The sequence below is a fragment of the Streptopelia decaocto genome, assembly GCF_964273445.1.
Source record: "Streptopelia decaocto genome assembly, chromosome: 2".
NCBI classification, from domain to species: domain Eukaryota; kingdom Metazoa; phylum Chordata; class Aves; order Columbiformes; family Columbidae; genus Streptopelia; species Streptopelia decaocto.
The window spans coordinates 90,760,276-90,784,449 of record NC_138655.1 but is presented as its reverse complement, the minus strand read 5'-3'; the positions used below and the strand labels follow the sequence as shown (position 1 = coordinate 90,784,449).

General features: G+C 43.7%; 1 protein-coding gene across 10 annotated transcripts in view; it reads right to left on the bottom strand.

The window, feature by feature from the left end:
• Positions 1 to 24,174, bottom strand: part of RREB1 (ras responsive element binding protein 1) — a 126,706-nt gene that overhangs the window by 38,637 nt on the left and 63,895 nt on the right. For 9 of the 10 annotated variants that reach the window (XM_082045611.1, XM_082045614.1, XM_082045612.1 and 6 more), the window contains 4 exons: positions 23,120 to 23,209; positions 21,625 to 21,788; positions 2,633 to 2,777; positions 1,335 to 1,474 (listed from right to left, as the gene is read on the bottom strand). In XM_082045611.1, the coding sequence (XP_081901737.1) occupies positions 1,335 to 1,474; positions 2,633 to 2,777; positions 21,625 to 21,788; positions 23,120 to 23,209 (539 nt within the window). Of the gene's footprint in view, positions 1 to 1,334; positions 1,475 to 2,632; positions 2,778 to 21,624; positions 21,789 to 23,119; positions 23,210 to 24,174 lie in introns of those variants that run through there. The other variant, XM_082045618.1, reaches the window with a different exon arrangement.

Here is a 24,174-nt window from a genome sequence, read left to right as displayed (position 1 = left end):
AGCAAAGGAATCCACCTCTCCACTCAGGTCTGTGGCATAAAACTTTGCAAAGAGGTCATATTGTCACAGAAGCTTCAAAATGAGGCGAATGCCAGGATAAGCCTCATATAACAGCCGCCTTCTCTAAAGCATAAAGCGTATGGCAAAATTACATCACACTTACTTTTGTGGTGGCTGCAGAGCTCTTACCAGAGAGCAACTGTTTCGGTTTTGCTCGATAATGAAAAGTTCAGAAACAGTCAACTCCATTTAATTAACTGCTATTTGCTGGACCAAGTTTTAGAAAGAGCTTTCCAACTCCTTTCCCCAGTAATTACAGCACTTAAAACGCCTTTTAAATGGTTTTTCACATACTTACCAAAGTTTTAAAATCTAAAAGAAGGAAAAATTTAATAGAATTACTCCCATTTAATAGAGTGGGATGGCTATGCTCTATGCCATTCTATTAAGAAACTGGTATTCAGGAGAGAGTGTTGACACATCAAGATTCTGAATTCTGCACCCTTTCAAAAAGAGCATCAGAGTCCAATACCCCAAAACAAGCTTAAAACACTGACAAGCTGCTGCAAATGGGACAATCTCCTTTTCTAAAACAGCTACTTTTCTACATGTTTAAACTAGACTTGGAATATCTCTTTTATATCTTCATGTATCTGGATCTACATTTTTCTATGGTAAAAAAACAGGAAATAGAAAAGTATCAGGAGTCCCAGGGGCAATTATTTGAATCAAAACACAACATCTAAGCATCTTCTCAAACAATTAATAGCTAATTTTTCCTTGTTAAGAGAAGCTGATTTAAGCCAAAATCCAAATCATTCCCTAACCTCAACAGGCAGAAAAGCATAACGCATTTTATTGAAAGTCTGGAACCAGAAACTCATCTATCTTGACTCCCTCCCGAGACAGACAACAAAACCTTCACATCCAGCTGCCTCCCTTCTCCCCAAGCTTGGTACCTGAATACTTTTATAAAGTTTTGCTTCATGTTTTAAGCATCTTTAATTTAACTTGTTAAAATTTTGCATTGTTGGCATTTTACAGTCTGATGTAACAATAGTGATGGGCTTTGGAGGGGAGGACAGGGTGCCGTGATTTCTTCTAAAACATTCTGATCTATTACCTGGCAAGATTTCCTCTATTTGCAAAAAATAATAAAATTAAGTCCTACAGCACCCTGGTGACATAAGATCAGGCAGAAACATTTAAAAATCTGTTCAAAATCACAAAGGAGAGAAGTTAACAGTGCAGAGGACTGAATGGCTCCTGTTCCTCCCCAGCAGACTCCTGATGGCCATCTGATGACTAGAGACACTCTCAGGACTATTTCTTACCTCAGTGAATTATCTGGATGTGTCTCCATGTGGGACTCCAGCCCATACTTGCAAAAAAAATCTTTGAAACACACTGGACAATGATAAACTTCATCGTCAGCCTTCTTATCCCCTTCACCGGAGTGACCATCCTCGACAACCTTCAGAAAGAGAGGAAAAAAACCTCACTAGACCAAATTGTAAGCAACAAACCACACATGCAATCAAATTGAAGTCCTTCTCTTAAAAACGAAGCAGCGGGTTTCATCCATAACTTTGCTGCAGGTGACTAGAAATGACTCATTTTGGCAATAGAGGGTGAACGACAGAGCCTCTGCGCATGTGTGAGAACATGCAAGATGAAAAAGGAGGCTCAGCAGGAGACAAAGTGTGCGTCTCAGTCACGGATAAGTCCGTTCTAATTAGAAACTGCGACTGAACAACTTATAAACCCATATGTTTATATACCACTGAACTAGCATTCCTCCCCCTTCAGAAAACCAGGCGAGCTGTCGGCCTCAATTATTTATGCCACTGAGATACTGCCAGCTCCTAACTCAAGTGGTCCAGGGAAAAGCAATGAACTTCTGCATGTTTTCTATAGCCCTCTTCTGATTACAGGGAGAAAAGCACGCACAGAAACAATGGATACTGAGCTAAATGGAACTGCTACTAGCTTGCCATTAACAGATAGTAAGTGGAAAGGGTTAAGTTTGGCAGCCACCACACGTTTTATAAAAATGACAGAAATGCACTAAAATATTTCATAAACAAAACCCTAATGGAAATGTCTAGCATTCAAATAAATATTTCCTCATTGCTCTGGCAACTCCAATAATACAAGATTATGCTACTGTGAAAGGGAAATTTACTACAGATTTTTTTTCCTCCAGATCGAGACAAAATTAGATTTAAAGTGTTGCTGCTTTTGTAAACACTGGTTTTTAAAAAGTTCAAATCACTGTCCTGTAAGACTATTATGAAGTAAATGGGAGAAAAAAAAAAACCAAAACAAGTAGGGGAAAAGCTGCAGTAGCAAAATAATAATTCATCCTTGCCATCCAACATCAAATATCTAATATAAATCATATGTAAACCGCCAAAAATTAAAGAATTAAAGAAAAATTATTTCAATCTCTGAAATCAGAAATTGATTTTAAATCTCAGACAACAGTGTTGGCTACTCAGGAAAAGCATGGCATCTTAAGATACATGTAGGGCCATAACAAGACCACATTTTGGTGCAGACCGCACGAACATAACAGTTGACAGTTTAGGAGCAGCCAGGAAAGACTTTTGCTTCACGCCCCATATAGAACCTTTTTTGCAGGTGTCCTCTCCTCTCTGTCCATCTCGGCATCGTGACTAAACTTCCGTTTCGAAGATAATCGCCTGCGCTTCAGCGGCGACGGGGGAGTTGTGCTTGCAGTGCTGTTCGGATCCTTCTCATGAATCTTCATGTGCCTGAGCAGGAGGGGGGAAGAAGACACTGTCAGCGGGAAAATCGGGGTGGAAGGTCCGCGTACATTTTAACGCTGATATGACTTTTAAGGTTTGCCTTTAAAGGATACCAGCAGAGATCCCATAAACTGGACTGCACTTCTGAAAGACAGCTGGGGCATGGTCCAGCACAGGCTCTTTGCAGCGCCTGGGACCAGGCAGGGCCATGGCAGGGGGCCCAACAGCTCCCCCTCATGCCCCGACCCACAGCACAGCACTTGCCCCGCTACTGCCTGGCCCCACGACCATTGTGCCTGTCCCACATCATCCAAGAGGTCCTGCTTCTGCCTAATCCTGCACAGTCATCTACAGGCCCAGCCTCCCAGTCTTGTGGTGCTCTAGTAAATAAAACTTCACGGCTCAGCATCCATTTCTCTCAGTGAAAAAATCTTCAGCTGGCTCTCCTTGGATAGTTTCACACAGTAACCCAAATGGATCGGTATATGCCAACATCCGAACAACACTTCTCAAACACATTTGTTTCCTTCTCATTTGTGACACAATGGTGCACCCGAATATTGATTTTCAACTGCAGCTTTGAAGTCAAGATATATCTGGTCATGCTGTTCAGCTGCAGCAGGTTTGGCCTGCAAAACTCCCTGCTGCCAAAGCATGTTCACAAACCTGCTTCCCCAGGAAAACACTTGTTTCTCGTCACAAAGACAGTGGAAAGAGGAGAGGGACAATATGGCTCAGGAAGCAATCTTATGAATACCTGTATACCTGACCTGCTTGCCTCTCAGTTTTCTGTATTTGCATCCTGAGGAAGACACTGTGGTCTAGTTCAGAGGCATTGCTCTCGTGCTTGTTTTTCTGAGTACTAAAAGCTCAATTAGCAACTTAAAAAAAAAAAAAAAAGTAGGGCCTTTAGCCTCACTTCAAATTTATAGTGCTTTTGAAAAAAAAAATAAATAAAAAAGAGGCTCCTACATGCTATGGAAGTTTTTGCTTCTAATAGGTACAAATGTGAATGCAGGAGAGAGCTGCCCTTTGTCCATGACTGACTTTGAAGCAACAGAAGGGAGACAATGTTAATTGCATTTGGGCACATCCTTCAGAAGTCACACCCCCAACTCGGCTCAGGACTGTGCCATTTAGCTTGACTGCACGCTATCATGTTCAAACATGAGAGAATGTTGTAACCTAGACAAGTGTTGTATGTCCTCATAACTGTTTGGGTGTTGTGACATAAAATCCATTTTAGCTGTGGATGCCAAGGGCATGATGCTTCAAGATAACACACTGGACCGAACTGACCCATGAGCAGACTCCACTCACACAATGTCTTTTTAAATGTTTCCTTTCACATTCTCTGAAACTTTAAAAAAAAAAAGACATCTAAATTACTGTCTCAAACTACAGCCGGGCTCCTGAGGGTGTTATGCAGGAACAGACTCAAGCCAAAAGCACCACACGTACCAAAACCGACACAAGATTAAAATGTCTGTTTAGCTACTGCCTGCTTCCAATGCCCAGCAAGGCTGGGACTGCTCAGAGGACCATGTCAACATGGGGAAAAACATGTTTTTCCCAGCCCCCAAGTAACCTTTACTAGTCACACAAATGGTGGATGGACACCAGTGACACCTGTCAGTCACACTGTGGGAGGCTGAATGGGGAGAGAGCATCTGTGTGCAGATGTGCTCAGCTGGTTGGGTACAGCATCACAGAAGTGTTGATGAATTTGTCTGACCTTTTTCCCTGCCAATCGCCCAACCGGAAGCAGGAAGAAGGCTGAAGCTCCAAGGGTTTGGCTCTCTCCAGGTTCAAAGTGACACAGGGAGAAGCTGGAGCACTGACACAGCCTTTGGAGCGCAGAGCGCTCACCTGCCTCGGCCCCCGGGTAGCCTCGCTGCAATAGGCACCAAAGCTATAATAACTGACTTATCCGCATTAATCCAGTGCTAGCTGGTCTCACAAAATCTGCAGGGAAGGCATCTACAGTTATTGTAGTGCCTCATTGTCTTTATTATCTTTCTGGTCTTTTTTTCTTTCCTCCTTATGGCACTTATTTAATGTGTCATGCTAGCTACGTCAATCCCTGAGCGTCCTAGGGGTGATAAATCAACAGTGTGAGGAGCAGTTGTCTGTATGCATGCAAGAATAAGGGAGAAGAAACCAGTTATTTGTTCAAAGAGTTTCTGTCCACAAATGGTTGAAGATAAAACTAAAAAAACATCTGGGAACAACAAAATGTAGTATTCAATTGCACAGGCAAAGCAAAACTTGGAAGGTGGTTTGTTGGCCTTTTTTTTTTTCCTTTTGATAAAGACTGCTTTCCAGTTTCCATGAGCTTTTGAAAGTGAAGACAGAGGCTTTTGCATGTGCCTCTCCGTCCCCCCACCCCAGGCACACACACATGGCCTGCTTGCTTAACCTTCTGGCAGCTTGGCTGATGCACAGCTAATATTACTTGGCCAGTTACTTTTTTGAGAGCTGGAGAGCAAAAGCAGTCAATCTAAATCACATTCACCCTGAAAACAAATGAACGACAAAAAAACCTGCTATGCATTAAGCGTGGGACTTTTTGTTACTACCTTCTTTTAAGGTCTCCTTTTTGCCAGTAAGAAGCATGCACAACTCCTGTTTAGCAGCTACCCATGCAAAACAGCTTCCTTGGGGCCGAGTTCTTTCCTCCTGCCGTTTGTCCACCTGTTGAACTCCGCCTGTTTTGACGGAGCTGCTCCTACCTGAGAGGGCTGCGATGGCACATCCACCGCGTACCAACTGGAGAAACTGTTGAGATCTCCAGGTTAGTGTCGGTCTAACGTGGCACCTCTGCCTGGCGTGACCTAACACACGCAAACACAGCAGCTCCTGCAAGTCCCTGGAGCAGTCCAGCCACGTTTGCGATAGAACGTGTGCTAATAAGGCAGCGCTTGCTGGCGTGGGTGCAGCACCGCAGCGATGGGGCTTTGCTATGGCTGATGTCAAAGCCCCATCGCTGCCCCCAGCTTGCAGTTCTCCTTCCCGCAACACACGCCCTTTTGCCATGCCCTAAAAGCGAGGGCAGAATCCGTACCCACAGCCAAGGAATGTGGGAATCCCTTGTGCTTTAGTTTTGCATATTTGAAAGGAAGCAGCCTGAGCTATTGAGCTATAAACAGGAAGACACCCTGACTTGCACCTTTGACTTTTACTGTGTAGGTCGAATATCACAGCCACTGCGATAGCTCTCTGCATGCAATCATTAAGGAAAAAAGGAAAATCCAAAACCAAAGCAGCAGGTTCCAGAGTTCTCAAAGAGAGTCGCAACCTGTCCACGTTACAGCCAGCAGGTTTGTTCCTTTGGCAGGTTAAGCAAGTTTCACTACCTCAAGTCAAGGGTGGAGAGGAAAAAGATTACTAGAGCTACAGCCCAAGATAAGCGCCAAGATAAAGCCAAGCAGTACAAAGGATTGATACAATCTTCATCTCTCTCTTTTACTCTGCAACATGGATGTCATTCTGCCTGGAGAAAACATTTATCACCCAACTTCGCTGAACTGCAGCAGATGCCAAGTCACATCCACATCCACAACCTTTCTTTTAAACACTCCCTTCACCAAGGCTTATTTCACTTCAAAAGTTTCCTAACTACAGTTAACAGGGGGAGGGGGTGAATATTTGTGTCTTATCCTCCTTTAGAAGAATTTGCCTTGATTAGATCTTACATGTAATGCTGAAAATGCTCGATCTCACTGTTTAGTCTGCCAAGCTACAAGGAGAACAGGAACAAAGCTGCGCTTGGAAGTTATTTTCCCGCTGTGACTATAACAACGTATTTTGGCCTGACAACACTGGCATACTTTGAATACGACAGCCAGGCTCATCAGTCAGCCTGGCTTTCAGCATCCTACAATGATGAAGGAAAATGATACGACATTCATCAGTTCCAAAAAATAAAGATATACACTCAACACTTTAAGTGAGAATGTAGTGCAAATAAAGAAGGGCATAAGGACATGCACAGAATTGCTCATATTCAGCCACAGACACAGGTTACAGTAACATGTGCCAGCAGCTCTGAAGTGTTCCCTGCTGCAGCTCAGAAGAGAGCCACAGCCACAGCGGATGAAACTTGGCTTTTTTTCCTGATTTAAATCAATGAATTGTGGCTCTGAGCCATCCTACAGAGCAACCCAAGAACAGCAGACAAGCTGGGGAAGGTACAGAGCCCTAAAACCTGCACTTCATGTGGTGGTTATTAGTCTCCCCAGCACGCATGCAAGTACACGTACACTTGGACAGTACTGAGGGTGGAACACTAAAATGCAACCGCAATACACAGGATGTAAGGAAGGAGATAAAAATTTGAGCTTAATACTAGGGAGGACTCCCTTGCACTAAATGGTAGCTAGCCTTGATTAACCTCTCAGAGAAAGTGGTGGAACTCCATTTAAAACAAGACCAGACAGAAAGCCAGAAGAATTTGCAAAGAATAATCCTGAAATGGAAAGAGGAAATTAAGTCTTTTCCAAACAAGGTCTGATCCACCTCTGAACTAAACTCTCCGTGTTTAAGAACTGCTATGCAAAAAATGCAGAAAACTTGCTACACGCTAGGCTTTTTGCGGCACAGCTGTGCGTGAAAAAGCTCCCCTCGTAATCTCTTCCCTCCTCCTCACACAAGGAATTTCATAGGTGAGCCAAGAGGATCCAACTGTGCTACGACCATGTGCCAGTCAGCCCTCTCAACAAAATCACATTTCTCAAGTGCTTGACTGCCTTTCATTCCATCCTCCCCATGAGAATCACCTTCCACTTCCCCTCTTCTGCCATAACTTTCCTCTCCCTCTAACTGTCACGTGAATGGGATGACTAAGATGATACTGCACAAGAATATCCCCAGCTTCTTGCCTTATTTTTTTTCTTTTTTTAAAACAAACAGGCAGAAAAAGTTTTCAGCCCCATGTTGTAATGCAGAGAGTGATTTCAGAAGGGTGAATATTCCACCAGAACAGTAGCAAGTGAATACTCCGGTACTTTTCATTGAAGGACTGAGACTTTTGTAACAATAAACAACTGCAGAACTCAAGTGCCTTACTCCTTTTTCTCCCCATGGATGGTGCTGGATCAGTGCCTAAGGGAGGTGACTCATAGGAGAGGGAAAAAATAAAAAAGCATGTGTCCTACTGAAGTGAAATCCAGCTCCTGCTGGTCACATCCCAGTCTTTACCGCATATCCAAAAAGGGCTGCTGTATTTTCTTAATGCCGAGAGGATTTGCATGTTGATCATATAAGCTTTCTGGAGGTCCCGAAACAGGGCAGCCTACAGCTTCAATGCCAAAACCAGAACGTGGGCAGGTTTTGACTGGCTGGCTCAAGGCTAGAATGAGGAGTCATAGCATCTTGAGAGAGGCAACTGCAAGATGCAGCTGCTCTGGGTCCCACTGAATTAGGAATAAAACCAGGAGCTCCTGCTTTGCATGCAAATAACCTGATCAGTGCCACTTTTGGACTCTTGGAAAGGAAGCATCCCTCAGCGTGCGTGGGAATCCCTCATTTCCAGCTCTGGGGAGAAAATCCACACTGTAACTGCACCCTGGGTTTCCATGGCTGCTGACATGCTGCACATGCCTAAGAGAAAGGGCCTGCCTGGCTTGGACACCCGGGCAAAAGGAAGGTGTGGAGCAAAAGGGTGTATCTGCAGCCTCTGAGCAGGGTCCAGGGTTAAGCCTCTCCCTTGTAACGATGGCAGCACAAGCAGTGCTGGCTTTCAGTCAAGAGAGGTTTATGCCAGGTAGGTCTGATTAGAAGGAGCAGCATGTCCAGAGGGGGAGCAGCAAGCAATTTCACTGAGGCCTGCTTGGGAAAGTCCCAGCATCTAAATCAAGATTAATTCTTGAGCACAGGATCCAGTGCGTGTATAAACACCCTCCTCCTCCCTCACATCTCCACGCCTGTGGAAACGCAGTTGGGAGGCCAATGAATCCGGGCATTATCAGTCCAGAGAGATCATCTGACAATATCAAGTTCAGGTTCTGGCTTCATATCCCACATATTATTCTAAGTTTCTCCACTTTACCACTAGATGTACCCTATACTCTACTGTATTGCACAGGGCTCTTCCTCATCTCACTCATGATTTCTGAGCAGTGTGATCACAAAATCAAGGGGATGATCCTCATGCATCTGATGCTTATCTAAAGAGAAGGGAGCCACACATCCAACCATTCAGAGACTAAGAATAAAACTGATGCTTTCCATCCTTCGCCTTATTTAAAATATATATTTTTTTTCTCCAACATAGAGAGTTACTCAGGTCCACCAAGCTAGTCTGGGAAGAACTGAGCCAGTTGGATCCCTAAGTACAACTTAGCTGATAAAATTCTTTACCTCTTCCACTGTTTTCTTCCCTGAGATCTGTCACTTACATTTCTGCCTTCAAATAACAGTAAACAATCTCTGAAGAATCAAACCCCCTACAATCTACAGCAAAGACAAAGCATATCTATAATTCAGAACATGACCAAACACCTCTGTTTAACAAAACCCAAAAGCCTCCTTTGTCTAAGCTTCAACTCTGTGTCACCATATCAGAACGAACAAGACTGCAGGATGCATCCAAGACAGGCTGAAATTCGGACCATGACATTCTTCAGGCCTCATGGAACGAAAAATGTCTCACACAGCAAGAGAAGACAGCATTCAAAACTTAATGGTAAAATCTCTTTTCAGAGATTTCTATGTCACATTGTTTTTGTCACTGTTTTAGTTTCATTCTGCTTAACAAATTTTACTTGAGCCCAAATTGTCTAGAAATGTAGGAACACACAGGGAAGTCCTCTTCTAAGCTTCTGCCATTTGGCATGGGAAGCAAATCCTAAACAAAAAGAAAGGGTAGCAGCAGCATTTTTAGAAGCAATCACTTAATATACTGCTGCTAACCCTCTCTTTAAAAGTCTCGTGAATATGACTGGAACTTACCTCAAAAGTGCAGTAACATTATACCCTTGGGTTAAAGAGTTTAGTCAGTTGCTTGTTTGTTCGTTAAAACATGTAGAGAATCTGTATTGACAATGTATTTCCAGGGCTAATTACCAACATCACCCACTTAAGAGAGCAATCCACTCAGCCCTTGCCAGTTGTAATCACAGGAACCAGAAAGATGCAGGTAATTTTGTAAATCAGACAACATCTGTATGTGGATGAGTTTGTTTGTCTTCTCTTCTTGGCTTGTTTGCTATCTGTATCCTCAAAAAAACCCGAAATGACCCCAAAAGCCCTCAGACACAGATGCATGCTTCACATCAAGTCAAGAGACACTGGAATACCAAAACCATTGGAATACCAAAACCCAAAACATTTGGGGAACACCCTCTTACAACTGTGGAGCAATCTCAAAACAAATTTAAAGTACCACCAAATATTCTAGTGGTAACCAGCGCTGAACACTAGTGTGGGATAAACAAAGAGAAGCTGAACAGCAAGACACCTCCACGGCTATGCAGGTAAGAAAGCCATTGCAACGCATCCAGAGAAGGAGCAGGGTGGGGCGAACGGGTCTGGGGAAGTCTCAGATTGGGAAGGGCTGACTCATTTTAGCCAAACTCAGCAGGAGATCCCCAGCCAGCGCTCCCCTCGGCACCCAAGCGCTGCAATCTTGCCGGCACAGTGGCGCGGCTCGTTATCCTCATTAGCTCTGTGTCTTTCAGGGCTAAGGCGGTCCCGGCGAGGCTCCCGGCGCAGCGGTGTGCGGCAGCACGTGGGTGCCGCAGCCCCCTCGGCATCCCCCCGGGAATCGCTGCCACACAGACGTGCCGTAAGCATCCCCCCAAGTTCAGCGCGGGCTGCCGTGCTGCCTGCCTCCCTGCGCAATGAGGTTCTCCCAGCAAAACAAAAATAGCCTTACAGCGGGGCGGCAGACGGCATCATTAGGATGACACGAGTATTATTATTTAGATCCACCAAGACTAGCCGGGTGCGCTAAGGCTGCAAAAGCCTCCTGTGATTATGTTCAAATGGCAGATTAGAAATCCCTTTCCAGCGCTACCCGGACAGTCTGCAAAGTTAACCAGTGCCATGCAGCTGCCAATACATGATACCTAAGGATATACGATACACACACATGCACACAAAGCATGTTGTATTTTTAACCTAGAATAAAATTTTGCTTTGCTGTGAATAAAGGCAAGATGTAAGCATGAGTGAGAGGAAAGATACTGATCTACAAATCCAAAGGGGAGGAGGGTACCATTTCTGAATAATTGTGCTGTATTCACAGATATTTAAGCAACTACTTGCTGCAGAGAATCAGCAAGTTCAAACAGGCTGAGATTGATACAACTGCATTCCCAGCTTGGCTCAAAGTTACTCCTGTTCCCTACCAGTAGTGTTGTCAGGACATCTCAAAGGAAAAAAAGGAGACAAATATTTGCCTGATGATGCTGTGACAGGGAAGTGATTCAAAGCAAAGCTTCCCAAAGGACAGAAAAAAAAAAAAAACACTTTCATTTGCAGTTCACATCAACCCTTGCATAAGGGAGGGCAAAAGAGGAGGAAAATGCAGCCTGAGTGTCCCAGTATCACTTCACCAAACTGCCTGCCTGCAGTCTGCATTAAATTCAGACCAATGCCAAATACTGCAAGAAGACTTTCAAGCTTTCCCTTTCATAAGGGACACTACTAAAAAAAAAATCCCTCTGAGGCCCATGAGGGTCTTTCAGCTTGGAGACAAAAGTTTATTAAAAACAATACAATTAAGCAGGAATAAAGGTTTTTTTAAATGTACTAAAAACCTAGCGTGGGACATTCTGAACTGCTGTCTTCTTTCATCTTTTTGGAAATTTGTGTTTTTCAGGCAAGTCCTTTAGTTATCATGGTATATAACCTTAGTCAATTACTTCACTGTTGATTTTTTAGGAAACTTCATATTTAAAGAGAACAGTAAGGACAATTAGAGCAGTTTTAAATTTTAGCATCTGGAAAAAAAAAAAAAAAAGAGAGAGAGGAAAGAAAAAATAGAGAAAGGATGTCAGAAAGGGGAAAAGTTTTATCCTTAAGACCAAACACAGTTGAAGAAGTCCCAGATACATCCTGCCTCCCCTCCAAAACTGCACTCCTTCACCAACCAAGCAAACATAAGCCCTGGCTACTTCCCAGAACCAGGCAAAGCCCACATGCAGTTGCCTCCTCCTCACACTCCGCTGTTGAGCAATCCTGATGGCACACAGCACAGAACAACTTGCTGCGTCACACAGCTCAAGGAGGAAAAAATAGATGGCCACAGCAACGCTGGAGATGCCGTGCAGATGGAGCCGAATGCCTCCCCCCAGCACACACACACATGCAAGCAAGGAAGCTGCACCAGATAAGAGAAGCACATCTTTGCTAAAGCAGGGTCTCCGCATCACCCTGATATCAGCAGTCACCATGTAACTGGAGGGGCAAGGAAGTAAGAGGTTATCATCGCGCACACACAACTTGTGCAAACTTTTCCCAGCGCGGAGGACGGCATCCTAGCAAAAGAGGTTTCACGTGCTCAGCCCATTTCCTCTCCTGTTCCTGAACATGTGGTCCTCCTTCCTCAGCAGCGGTGATCTCAGAGCATTCCTCTGCTGAGCAAAGAAGCACTAGGAAAAGGTTTCCACGTCTTGTTACATGTCTGTTTAGTCAAGTGTATTAGCTGGAAACAGGAGTCCCTGCATGATTTGTGCTACTTTACAGGAGTCTGGGAACTTTCGTCCTCAAGTGAAATTAATGTCAGTGCAGTCCACGAGCGATACGGATTGCTTTGCTCTCTTTACCCTCAGTGTGAAACTATCAAGAAAGATGACACATTTAGGTAGCTTGATGTCAAAAATGAGCCACACAGAAGTTGTACACCTCCTCTAAGACATCTTTCCACATGTACCAGAAAGCTGACTCCAAGGATTTACCAAAAAATTGCTAAGAGTGTTTAGAAAACTTCAGCTAAGAGAGCAGCCTGAAGAACTCAGCATAGATGCCCTCAAGAAACAGAAAGCAGTATTTGCATATTATGCATTATTTACCAATTGTATAATATAATGGCACTACTATTTTAGAGACAGTGCCTTTACCTAAGCTGTGTGCATCATGCAGGTGGGCACTGTGGCTCAAAAACCCAAGTGAAAGCCCCTTGCTAAGCCCAAATGCCAAGATCCCTCTCACCACTTTTTTTTTTTTTTATTTTACAGCTAGAGAAGTTTCTCCAAATGCTGATAATCTACTGCTAACAAATAGCCTATTTTTAAAAGAGGGGAGAAAAGAAAGAGGAAAAAATCCGCTGACCCTGAGAGGGGGTACATTCTGCAGTTTGCTGGTTCCAGCATGCTGAACTAGAACAGGTTGAACAGGTTAGATACTGGGGGGAGAAGTGGTAAAGCTGGAAGACATACATTAAAGGTGGAACGACAGAAACCACAAATGCAGTTTGAGGTAGGCTTTTTCCTCATTCTCGTCACTACTTGGCCCAGGAGCCTTTTCAGACAACAGGAGGAACAGAGTGATCACACATTCATTAGAGAAGCAATGCAGGTATTTCTGACTTGCATGCACAACAGGCTTGAGCAAAGATTACCTTAACATACAAACTCTCCCAGCAAACTTTCTCACCACCAGCATTTTCTACACAGAATCACCCAACCGAAGTGCAAGCTGGAAGACAAATCACCAACCAAAATGCCAACAAAACAACATGTTACTTGTTAACCTTGAGAGCTAACATGCCTGCAAGAATTGCTTTAATGTCAGGCTTACAGCAAAGCACTAAAACAACCCCAACTCCCTGCAAAGATTGCCTGGATTTTCTAGTGCTTGCTAAGTTAAGGCTTGTATTTATTTTGTAGCTCTTCAAGGTGAGACAGGGAGGTAACATCCCTGAGAATACTAAACCTTCAGAGGAGGTGATGTTCCTGAAAGGGTACTTATGCAGAAAGATCAAGGTCTGGCGCTGCCATGTGCTCTGCAACTAGAGTCTAATCTGTCAAGTGGCTTGTGCTCATTTGAACTGTGACACGGGTAACAAAGCAGCACTAAGCTACACTCAATACGCTCTGTTATACCGAGATTTATGTTATTGCCCATGAGGAGGGCGGTGTTACCCTGCTACGTCAGACCACCTTCCCCTTGGCACAAGTCGCACCAGAAACCTATAACTTAGTGAGGGCAGCATGTCCCCTTTATTCTGACCGCAGAAAACCAAAACATAAAAATCCACAACCTCACGAAGCACAAGACCAGACTTAGCTATTATTTAAAGGCAACACACACAAAATCTAGGACTGAAAAGCACACTGAGGTCTCTCTTACATTTAGGTACTGAAGAGCTCTGGAGATGCAAGTATAATGTTCCTCATTGTGTACGCTTTGGTTCTCAAGAACAATGGAGCTAATTAAGGTCTGCGTATAAATCTTAACTCTGCACTTCCTTGCTTCGCTTGATTCTAATCAGATCTCAGCATTAGTGTTTTTGTGTTAACTTCCTTTGCTGTTCTTTAATGATAACCGAAGGGGGACACTGTCCAAGGCTACAAGCAGCATCTAACATGTCCGAAAACATGGCATCTCCTTTCAGCTTTGACGGCTCCCAGAGGTACTGTCACACAAGAGCTCCTTCAGAGTCTCTTACCACTGAAGATATCCATGGAGGGCTTTCTTGGAGCACCCTATTTATGAATTATGTGAATGAAATAGTTTCCACCTGGGACCAATAAAATACTGTTGTCTTCTAATTCTCATCAAAGACACAGAGAAATAGACTCTTAATACTACAATTGTTGAAAAAGCCTGATTTTTATTTCTTTCCCTTCCTTACTTCCTAATTTTCTTAAAAATGTGGGGATCCCAGCAGAATACCAAACATTTACTCTGGATATATCTGCTGACAGAAGAAGATCAAAAAGCTTCCCTCCACCTTTTTCCCCATCTTTATTTACAAAATGTATTAGTGAAAATGTAAGAAACATTTTTTAGTTGCAAAGAAAACCGAAACAGCTATCACATCTCACCTGTCTCCTACAACTACAGCCATCAATTATTACAGGAAGAAATTAGTCCTTTGTGTTCGTTATCCCTGCTCAAGAATTAGGGCACTTGCGTTTGCTGAAGCTTATCTTTCACTAGCATGCTGACAGTGGTTAAATCATCCCCCATGTATAAGGAATGGATTTGAAAGCCTGTAATACAGCCTGCTTCTTCATATTCAAGAGCACTGCCTGCCAATTACTATGTCAAAATAAAAGCTCCTTAAGAGATGACCAAAGAGACATCTCCATTGAGCAAGACAATAAGAGAGGGCCTTTTGACATGTGTGGAGTGTCAGTCATTTTCAGCGTGGCAAGTTCGTTGACTGTTTTCAGCTTCAAGATCTTCTACGTTCAGTTTTTCAAAGCTAACCCAACATTTAACACCCAATTTCCACTTGGCCATCTTTACAAACCACCAGAAACCAAACCATGTTGTAATGAGGCAATTCCTCTCCTCTTCTGGAAGAAAAAAAAAAAAACAACTCATCATCACCTTTGGCTATGCTCTGCCTCCAAAACCTCCCATCTTAAGCAAACGCCAGACTGCACATGCTAGACTGCAGAGATCCTATTTGTACTTAGAGGCTGGGCACTGTTATTGCCCTGCACCCTACAAAGCACACAACAACGTGTTGGAAGTGGGCCAATACCATAAATAACACAGGAGCAATTCACAGGTGGAATGCAGAGAGAGGACGGATTCAGCCAGATCTTGAGGACGCTCTGCATGCTGAATATGTGCGAAGTCGCAGGCAGCCTGCACGCATGCCTGCCCATGAAACACAGACCCATGCTAAAGACAGCGGGGACATCAGTAAAGCGTACACATCCCAACCCCTGTGCCTTTATCAGGATCCAACACTCATCTTCCAGCTAGTACGTTACAATCTTTGACACTCTTCATTTGCCAGTGAAGAGGGCCAGTTAAAACATCAAAATTCACAGGTTACCCTCCAGCTTGCGCATTTTCTACCTTTCTCAAAAAACTCAGTAACGTATACACACATGAAGCATTGTTTCAAGACGACTTAATTTGAACATCAGAATAGTACCATACCCTGATAATTAAAACAGCTGTTTGTCTCTCCGCAGCGCATTAAAAGGGGAAGTTTGGGAAAATTATGTAGCACTGAAAGTAAGACTGAGAATGAAAGTGCCTTCTTAATTAAAAGAAAAAAATACCTTCTTTGATAGGACCCTTTGTAAGGATGCTTCAAAGCATAGCTTCTGCGATCCAGATCTTCCAATTTGAGTTTCAAAGACTTCTGCATGTGGTTGTTGCATGTGGTGTTTCACATGTGCCAAAAAAAAAAATCCCCGAACTCTGAGACCTGTTCCTGAGATGGTGCATAAACAGCCTACAGCTACCTAAGTAGGATGTAAATAAAAAGCCATTACGAAGAATTTTTCTAGGTATGGGGTAACGAAGGGAAAAAGAGAAAGAAGGTAGACAGCTGTTATGTTTTGGCTTCATATGGAACATTTCAGTTAGTTTGCATTACTGCACTTATCTGGAGAGTCTGGTGAACATCAACCATGGACACTGCAGTTTCATTTACCAAACTGGGGAAACTGTGGCTGAAATATATATATTACCCCATTTGCTCTTTTCAGACTTGCCGCAGAGCCTTTAATAGCTCCCCACTGGAAACTGGCAGGAAGGTCATTTCTTGCCTCCCTTCTGGCATTTATATCCTATTAACATTTTCAAGTTGCATGGAGAGCATGTCTTTGGCAGGGAGGAAAATGTGATTTTAAAGTGACAGGCACAGACCATCTTCAGTCACAGAAATGGAAAAGGAGCCGCTGGTGAAGTCTCCTCCCCCAAAGGAAACCCTTTTGGAGCAAGTGGAGGCATCACCCTTCCCCCTGAAGCCTGATGCACGTTCCACTGGAATGCAACAGAGTAAGCCAAGCAAAGGCTTTTCTCTACCTCAAGGCCCCTCACTAAGCCACCACCACCACTAAAACCCACAGCAGCAGCCTAACTCCTCTGTCTGCATTTTGGGGAGATGCAGTGGTGGAGATGGAATAAGAGGGCTGCAACCTCCTCTTTGGTGGCGGAGTCTGGACCCAAAAGGGCTCTGCAGAGTTGGTATTTTTCATAGATAACTCCCGAGGGAGCTACTTTGACAGTACAGATGGAAAGCTTTTAGTAATTGCAATCTATTGATTTGAAACACTACTTTGGAAATCCCCAGCTTCTTCAGAGCTACAGAAAACTCTTTATATACCCCCACACACACTTCCTTCCATATAGTTTATGCTCCTGCTGGAGATCTGAGAATAGTCAACTTTCATTTACTCTGACTGAGAGAAAGCCACAGTGTCTGTGTCCCTAGCGTAAAAGTGTGAGAATGAGCATATCCTAAATTGCAGATTTTCTTATGTACTGATCATTGCAGTACCATTCCAGTCATGGGAAGTTTGAACTCAAAATTACTATGACCTAACTCCTTCCTCCAAATTCCTAAAAAGCCCCAAGAAAACAACCCCCCAAGTCCCAAATCAGTCCCTGATGCTAGAAGGCTGGCTACTTCCAAGACAACGTGCTCTTGCCAGCACTGGTCAAAAAGAAATCTTTGTGAAAAACTCAGCATCATCTCCAGCTCTCCTCCTCCAGAGCAATTTTAGCCTGGAGAAAAGGAGGCTGAGGGGAGACCTGATCGCTGTCTACAACTACCTGAAAGGAGGTTGTAGCATGGAGCGTGTTGCTCTCTTCTCCCAAGTAGCAAGTGATAGGATGAGAGGAAATGGCCAGGAAAGGTTCAGGTTGGATATTACAAAAAATTTCTACACAAAAAAGGTTGTAGGGAATTGGAACAGGCTGCCCAGGGAAGTGGTGGAGTCACCATCCCTGGAGGGGTTTAAAAGGCGTTCAGACGAGGTTCTTAGGGACATAGTTCAGTGCTACACTTAGGTTAGGTTATGCTTGGACTCGATGATCCTGAGGGTCTCTTCCAACCAAAATGATTCTATCATTCTAAGAATTCCTATTCCTGATACTGGACACTGACAGATCTCCCAAATATCGTGCCAGATTGCAACAACCCTCCCCAAACAGAAGGAGCAGCACTGATATGGAGGCAGTAAGCCTGATGACAGATTCAGAAGAATGAGAAAATCAGCTTTTCGTGCTGGACATTTAGCACTCTCCAGAGACCTTTGCTCTCTCCAACAGTGACTGTCCCCACAGGAGGCCCAGGCCATTCCTGAGCGGTCTGGCAGCTGTAAGAGAATTTTCTAAGATGCCCCAGGCTCACAGTTCCCCCTTGAAAAATCCCGGCCAAGAGTCACCCTGGTCAGAAAAGGAAGCAGGTTTTAACCTCCTTTTTCTGAATGGTGTTCCAGAAGAGAACCTTCCCCCTCCACCCGTGTCTGCTGTGCCCATTCAACTTGACTTGTTGACAAGGAGCCAAGGAGCACAACAAAAAGAAACAGGACTTTATGTGAGAGGCTATGACTCATTTACAAATGAAGTGTCACGTAGTGTGGGAGTCAGGAAGGGCAGCATCAATTTCACAGGTGAGAAGCACATGCACCACCCAGCATGGCTTGAGTACCTCAGAGAAAAGGTGGGCAGAGAATAGCATTCTCACTACACAAAAAGTCTGGCTATTGCAAAAATGTTTAGATGTCATGCAAAAGAGAAACAAACAAGAGCTCTGGAGGGCTTTTTTCTCCCTTAGTAAAGTGAGGGTAGAGAAAAACTGCTTTTGATGGAGATGATAGGCACTTGAGAGTGTAACAAGATGATATTTTCTAACCCCAAAAAGCAACAAAAACTTGTCTCCTTCCCCTCTCTGCTCAGCTGAATGTCTAATGACCTGGCTGCTGTGACGTGGAAAAATGGATCAGAAATTTCATCCTGTGATGGAACAGCAATAGGCACTGCTGTGGCACAATATTTCCCTTTGACTTTTCCCCCTAAATGCCTTTTGAATGTCTGGATTAAAAAAATACCATAGACAGTTAAATAAGGGCCAGAACAAGGCAGAGGGGGAGAAAGATAAGACAGGATGTATGTAGCATATGCCTACGCATTTTTACCCCTGTTCAGAAACTGTCAGACTAACTTCTCCCTTGCTTCTGTCCCATGCACTAAATTTGCTGTAAATGCAGGAATGCTTGGGAGGCTCCTGCAGAACCTTTATAAGCTACGTTGATTCTTTGGTAGCACATTCGTGACTTTGTGCTAAACCTACAGCATCTTTCTCTGACCCCACACCCTGTGCAGGTCTTCAGGGATACCACCATGCTGGCTGCCAGGCTTGGGTTAGAAATCTTACTCTCCGCTGTTTCGGGTATATATGTGTCACTTCTTAGATACTGTAGTACAAAAACAATGCAAAAGCAGAGAAAAATGGATGTGTGTTATCATCCAGCTGGACAGCTGGTGCAAAAGAACAGACACGGCACCCCCACGAGCAAAGCCTGTGGGAGCTGCACACAAGGCAGGACCTGGCAAGCAGGTCCTTGCTCTGGGATCCTGAGGCAGCAGCAGTTTTGAATGTGCTGTGAGAGGCATTCATCCACAGCACTGGCAGCCCATTGGACCTGATGCTACAGCTGAGTTTGAGATGCCTATGAAAGAATTTACTTCACACCATCTTAAGACTAGAAATACCTGTTTCGGAAGGAGGCACCCGGTGGGCAAAATGAATATCTTCCTTGTGAGTGTGCCATAACACCAGATAACAAATTTCATTTCACTTTGCATTTACACTAATCTGCCTACTTGCACATTTATGCTTTCCACTTTAGCATCATGATTCACTATTATACTCTGTTATAGCAACAAGAAAAGGTTATTCACTGAAAACCAATCCAAACCAGACCAAAACCAAACCAGTGGCACAGTCCTGCTAACCACTATCCTCCTTTAGTAAAACTAGACTGTCTCAGTGTGCTCAGGATCTTACCTATCATAGGCCTGTGGTCACTTGCTGCAGTGCCACCAAGCTCAGTAACGGGTTTCTGCAATGTCCCACCCATCTGCTGTGGCGTGGGCCTACAGAAAAGGAACTTTACAGAGCAGACTGGAAACTGTTAGATGAAAGTAACTTTTAATACGAAGTTTTTTCCCTGCATGAACATAGGTCCTTCTTAGTGCGGTGAGTGAATACAGCACTCCATCCAGGTAACTTCAAGCAACATCTCATTAAAAGGAAAATTTTAAACCAAGCAATCTTCTCACCAAAAGTCTCTGATTGGTACTCACTTCTGCTGGGCAAGTCACTCAGACTGGCAACTCTGGCAAATCTACTAAAGCACCAGAAGAGTTGCCATACGGGGAAATCCCCATAAGTAAAGGTGACTACATCAGCATCTGATAGGCCTGAGTCAAGTCTCAGGGGAAACCTCCCTTTCCTGCTCCTGGGAGAGGATGAGCAGATGCCCAGTGAGCAAAAAGGCAAACCACCCCACCAGCAGCCCTTCAGCAAGCAGCCTGTGCTGAGGACCTGGACACAAGTGTTCCACGACCCCAGAGTCCTGGCACTGGAATTCACCCTTGGATGCTGACAGCAGCACCAGCTGCAACTCAGCAGCTGCCCTGCCTTCCCCACAGCAGACAGAATAATGACCCAGTCTGGCAAACATGTGGCTTGCAACACCTCTGGTCAGATGAGTCAGACAGTGATGTATTCAACACCCAAGGCCAGTATCTCCTCTGAACGTCTTTGTGTCTCTCCCTTCTCATTTTACACCTCTCTCCAACTCTCCCCAATTCCAGTCCAGTAAAAGTTAAATAAATATGAAATTACAAAACTGCACTCCCTCCCATTTCTCCTCTGTTTTCACAGAATGGTTTAAGCTGGACAATATGATACAGAAAAGGTAAATCCGCAAGCAGCTATTACTTCCTTTGTGCACATTACATTATCTTTCCTATAGTCACCAAAATCACTCCTTTCATTCCACCTATAGCACACTGTTTGGAAAATGACTGGTAACAATCAAGGAAACAAGATCTCTTCCCTCCCACACAGAACCAGGCTGTAACCATCACTCTTGTCATTTTGCTTATAAGCTATATTCCTTTCCCCCACCTGTCTTGCAGTTTCTTTGTAGGTTGTAATCTCTTTGATATAGGGACTAAAACTACGTGGGAATTCACAAAGTCTTAATCATCTCTGAGGTGTTCCACCCATGCAAATAAATGAATACAGAATCGGGGGATGAGAGAGGGGAAGGAACATCCATGTGATTTAACATTTTTTTTCTCCCATTGACAACTGTACATATTGCTACATCCCTATGAACGAAACTGCACGAAACATGTTTGGCACCCTGGGTTACAGAGAATTTCTCGATCTGTAGTGCAGTAAGTTGTCTACAGGACAAGCAACTACTGATGTATGTATTTAAAAATGAGATCAATTATTCCAAAAAGGCATCTTCACAGCAGCACTTGAATATCTAACTACATAACATACAATACCACAGATGTTCCAGTAGAACCATTTGCATCCGCAACTCTGAAGCTACAAAACTAGAAGCTTTTATACAGCTTGGCTTTATGTTTTTGTCCTCAGAAAAATCTATCCCATTTCTCAAAATAATAATAATAAAACAAAAAAAGGAATACTTCTGGATATCTGTAACAAGTCTTATGCAAAGAGAGCTGGAAGACTTCTCTCAATTCTGACTTCCTTCCACAACCTAAGCATCCTAGTAGTTGCAGTGTGTGTGTGTGTGTGCCATGCCATACTTGTACATCACAGCCCACATTTTATGCCCAAGAAAGTATCTCTAGTCAGCTTGCAAGTCCTTCCAAGGAAACAAAATAGCCCCCTACCCTGTAATCCTTTCCAAACTCCTGGGTCACGGTCAGAACTCACCTGTGCATGTTTCCATTGGTGGTGAAGGACTGTCCACATACTGAACATTTATAAGGCCTTTCACCTGAGTGCACCAGCATGTGGCGATCAAGGGAGCTCGCTGAGCTCAGAGACTTTCCACAGATGCTGCAGGAATGGTCTGTTCCTCCAGTGTCAGTGTTATGCTAGAGAAAGCAATGATGTTTTTTCACTGAATGCCCCTTCTGAAGTCCAAGTAAAATAACAACAAGAACCATAAACTTCTTAGAAGCAGCTTTAAAGAGCTACTTGGCACAATACCTTATATAAAGGTGTGCCCTGTGTATACCTCTCCTCCCCAGCCCTCCCTCAACTCCAATCCCACCCTTCGTTTTTAACTCCTTAATGCACCAGCACAAGTAGCTGTTTCATACAGCCTGCAACATGCAGCATTTCTGCTGGGTGTGTGGCAGGAGGGGATGAAAGGGATTCAGCAACAACCCATCAGACAAAGGGTACCTTGAGATACTTTAAGCTGTGCAGTGGTTTGAGGGTGAGGGGATGGTAAGGGGAAAACAGGAAAAGGATGTAATTACAAAATTCATGGCAGAAGACACTTGAAAACAAATACTCTTTAAATATATTAATTTTGAACTGACTGCACAGTAAGAATACAGAAGTAAACTGCTTCTCAGTGCATATGCAGGCTCCTATGGGCATAAGAATGCATTTCAGGGCAAAAATATGGCCATTAGTTACTGTGCTGTGTGTGTGTACCACTCTTTCTTACTTGCATTCAGAGACTTGAAGATTTCTTTACACACCAAAAGAAAACCAGGAGAGTAAGAAAAAAATTAAGTAACAGTTACAGTACAAGAGGGAAAAACTGAAGTAATAAGTATCTAGTGGACTCTCAGTGGTGAACCACAACCTTAACATCCAAAGCAGAACCTTCTGACAGAAAAGGCCAAATCTCCTTATAACATAGGCATATATTTCAAGAGGAGCAAGAAGAGGCCTGTAGCTCACAATGAAGTGCATCGTCCATTAAAAAAAATGTATTTTTAATTCTGCATTGCAAAATTGCTATGCCCTGTGAAGGACTGAGAGGCTCTTCTACACTGAGAGAACTTAAAAATTTTGTCTTCCTGGTTCTTAATTTGCATTAGCAGTAAAAGGATCCGTACTCAAACAGGATAAGGAAACAGGACTTATGCCTCATGATGGAAGTGGTTTTCCGGATCCTTGGGACACCTTAAGCTATGCAGAAGAGGACAAACGTCCTTGTCTGAGCCACTGCAGGGGGGAGTGGTGGGGAAGGAAAGGAGAAGAATTACCCACCTCAGGGTTGGGTTTGTGGGGTTATTTTTAAAGAAAATGCAAGGGGAAAGCTAGAATAAAAGCAAAACAATTGAATAAAGTTATAATGAAGCATCTCTGGTTCGCACATGGAATTTTTCACCATTGCAAAATGCACATTAGCAAACCAGACACTCTTAACAAAAAGTAAGAAATCAAGAGCTGGCACTCTGCATACCTGACGAATGTGCATAGTTAGCTGGTGCTGTGTAGTGCAAATCTTTTCACACAGAGGACAGGTATAGGAAGACTTCTCTTCTTTTGTTTCCTGTGAACAAAACAAACGAATCAGAAAGAATATAGATATAAACAAACTCGAAAGCTATTACTGCTGGGGATGGAAAAAAATATAATCCATCCGCAGTACAAAAGGCCACTGCTAACAGAACAACTTGCACATATACATTTATCATCCTGATAGATCCCTCAGGGAAGTTTCAGAAACTTCTGAATTTATAAATAGGGGCCATTTCCACTACCGTAGAAGTACAGCAGCTGTTTTAACAGTGTATGGATACTTAGCAGTAGCAGTTTAGGACAGGAAATGAAGGCAATTATTGCGACCAGCTCAAACTGCCAGCAGGAATTTAGATGAGCAGAAAGTAATTACTGGAATACCACCAGAATATGCAGGCAGATGCCACTAATCTTCCCAAAAGATCTTCAATAAATGCAAGTCATCAGGACTTCAGGTTTTCTAGTCCATCCTGACAGCAAGGCACTAGCTCAGTTCCCTTTTCTAGGGGCTGTATGTTCTGCTTCGCAGCTGACTCAGAAGGAAGAACGGCGTTTACTGAATCACCAGCACCATTTCCCTTAGCATCCTGTGTTTCTCCTGGAAGCATCCCATGCAGGCACACCGGCCAGGCCCAACCCTTCTGAAGCTTGCAAGATCTGATGAGATCATAGCGAGAAAGAGGTGACAATGCAGGAGTGTACGTGACTCAAAAAGAACACATTATGAACCCGGTTATTCTCCACCCAGGTGAGAATCAGGAGTGACTGTGGTCAAACCATGAGTGCAAACAATGAAGCTGAGTGGAGAGCTCGGCCGGATTTTAAGTATGCCCTTGAGACACTGAGCAAGCTGCCACTCTTTCAGCCAAGGACAAAATGGCACTCCTGAAGGAACCAAAGGTGTTTGCCTGAATTGTCTGCAAGGATGGCTACTGCATGACATACAGGGTATTTTCAGCACCTCACTAAGAAGCCCAGGCATGGCTTTGGCACGAA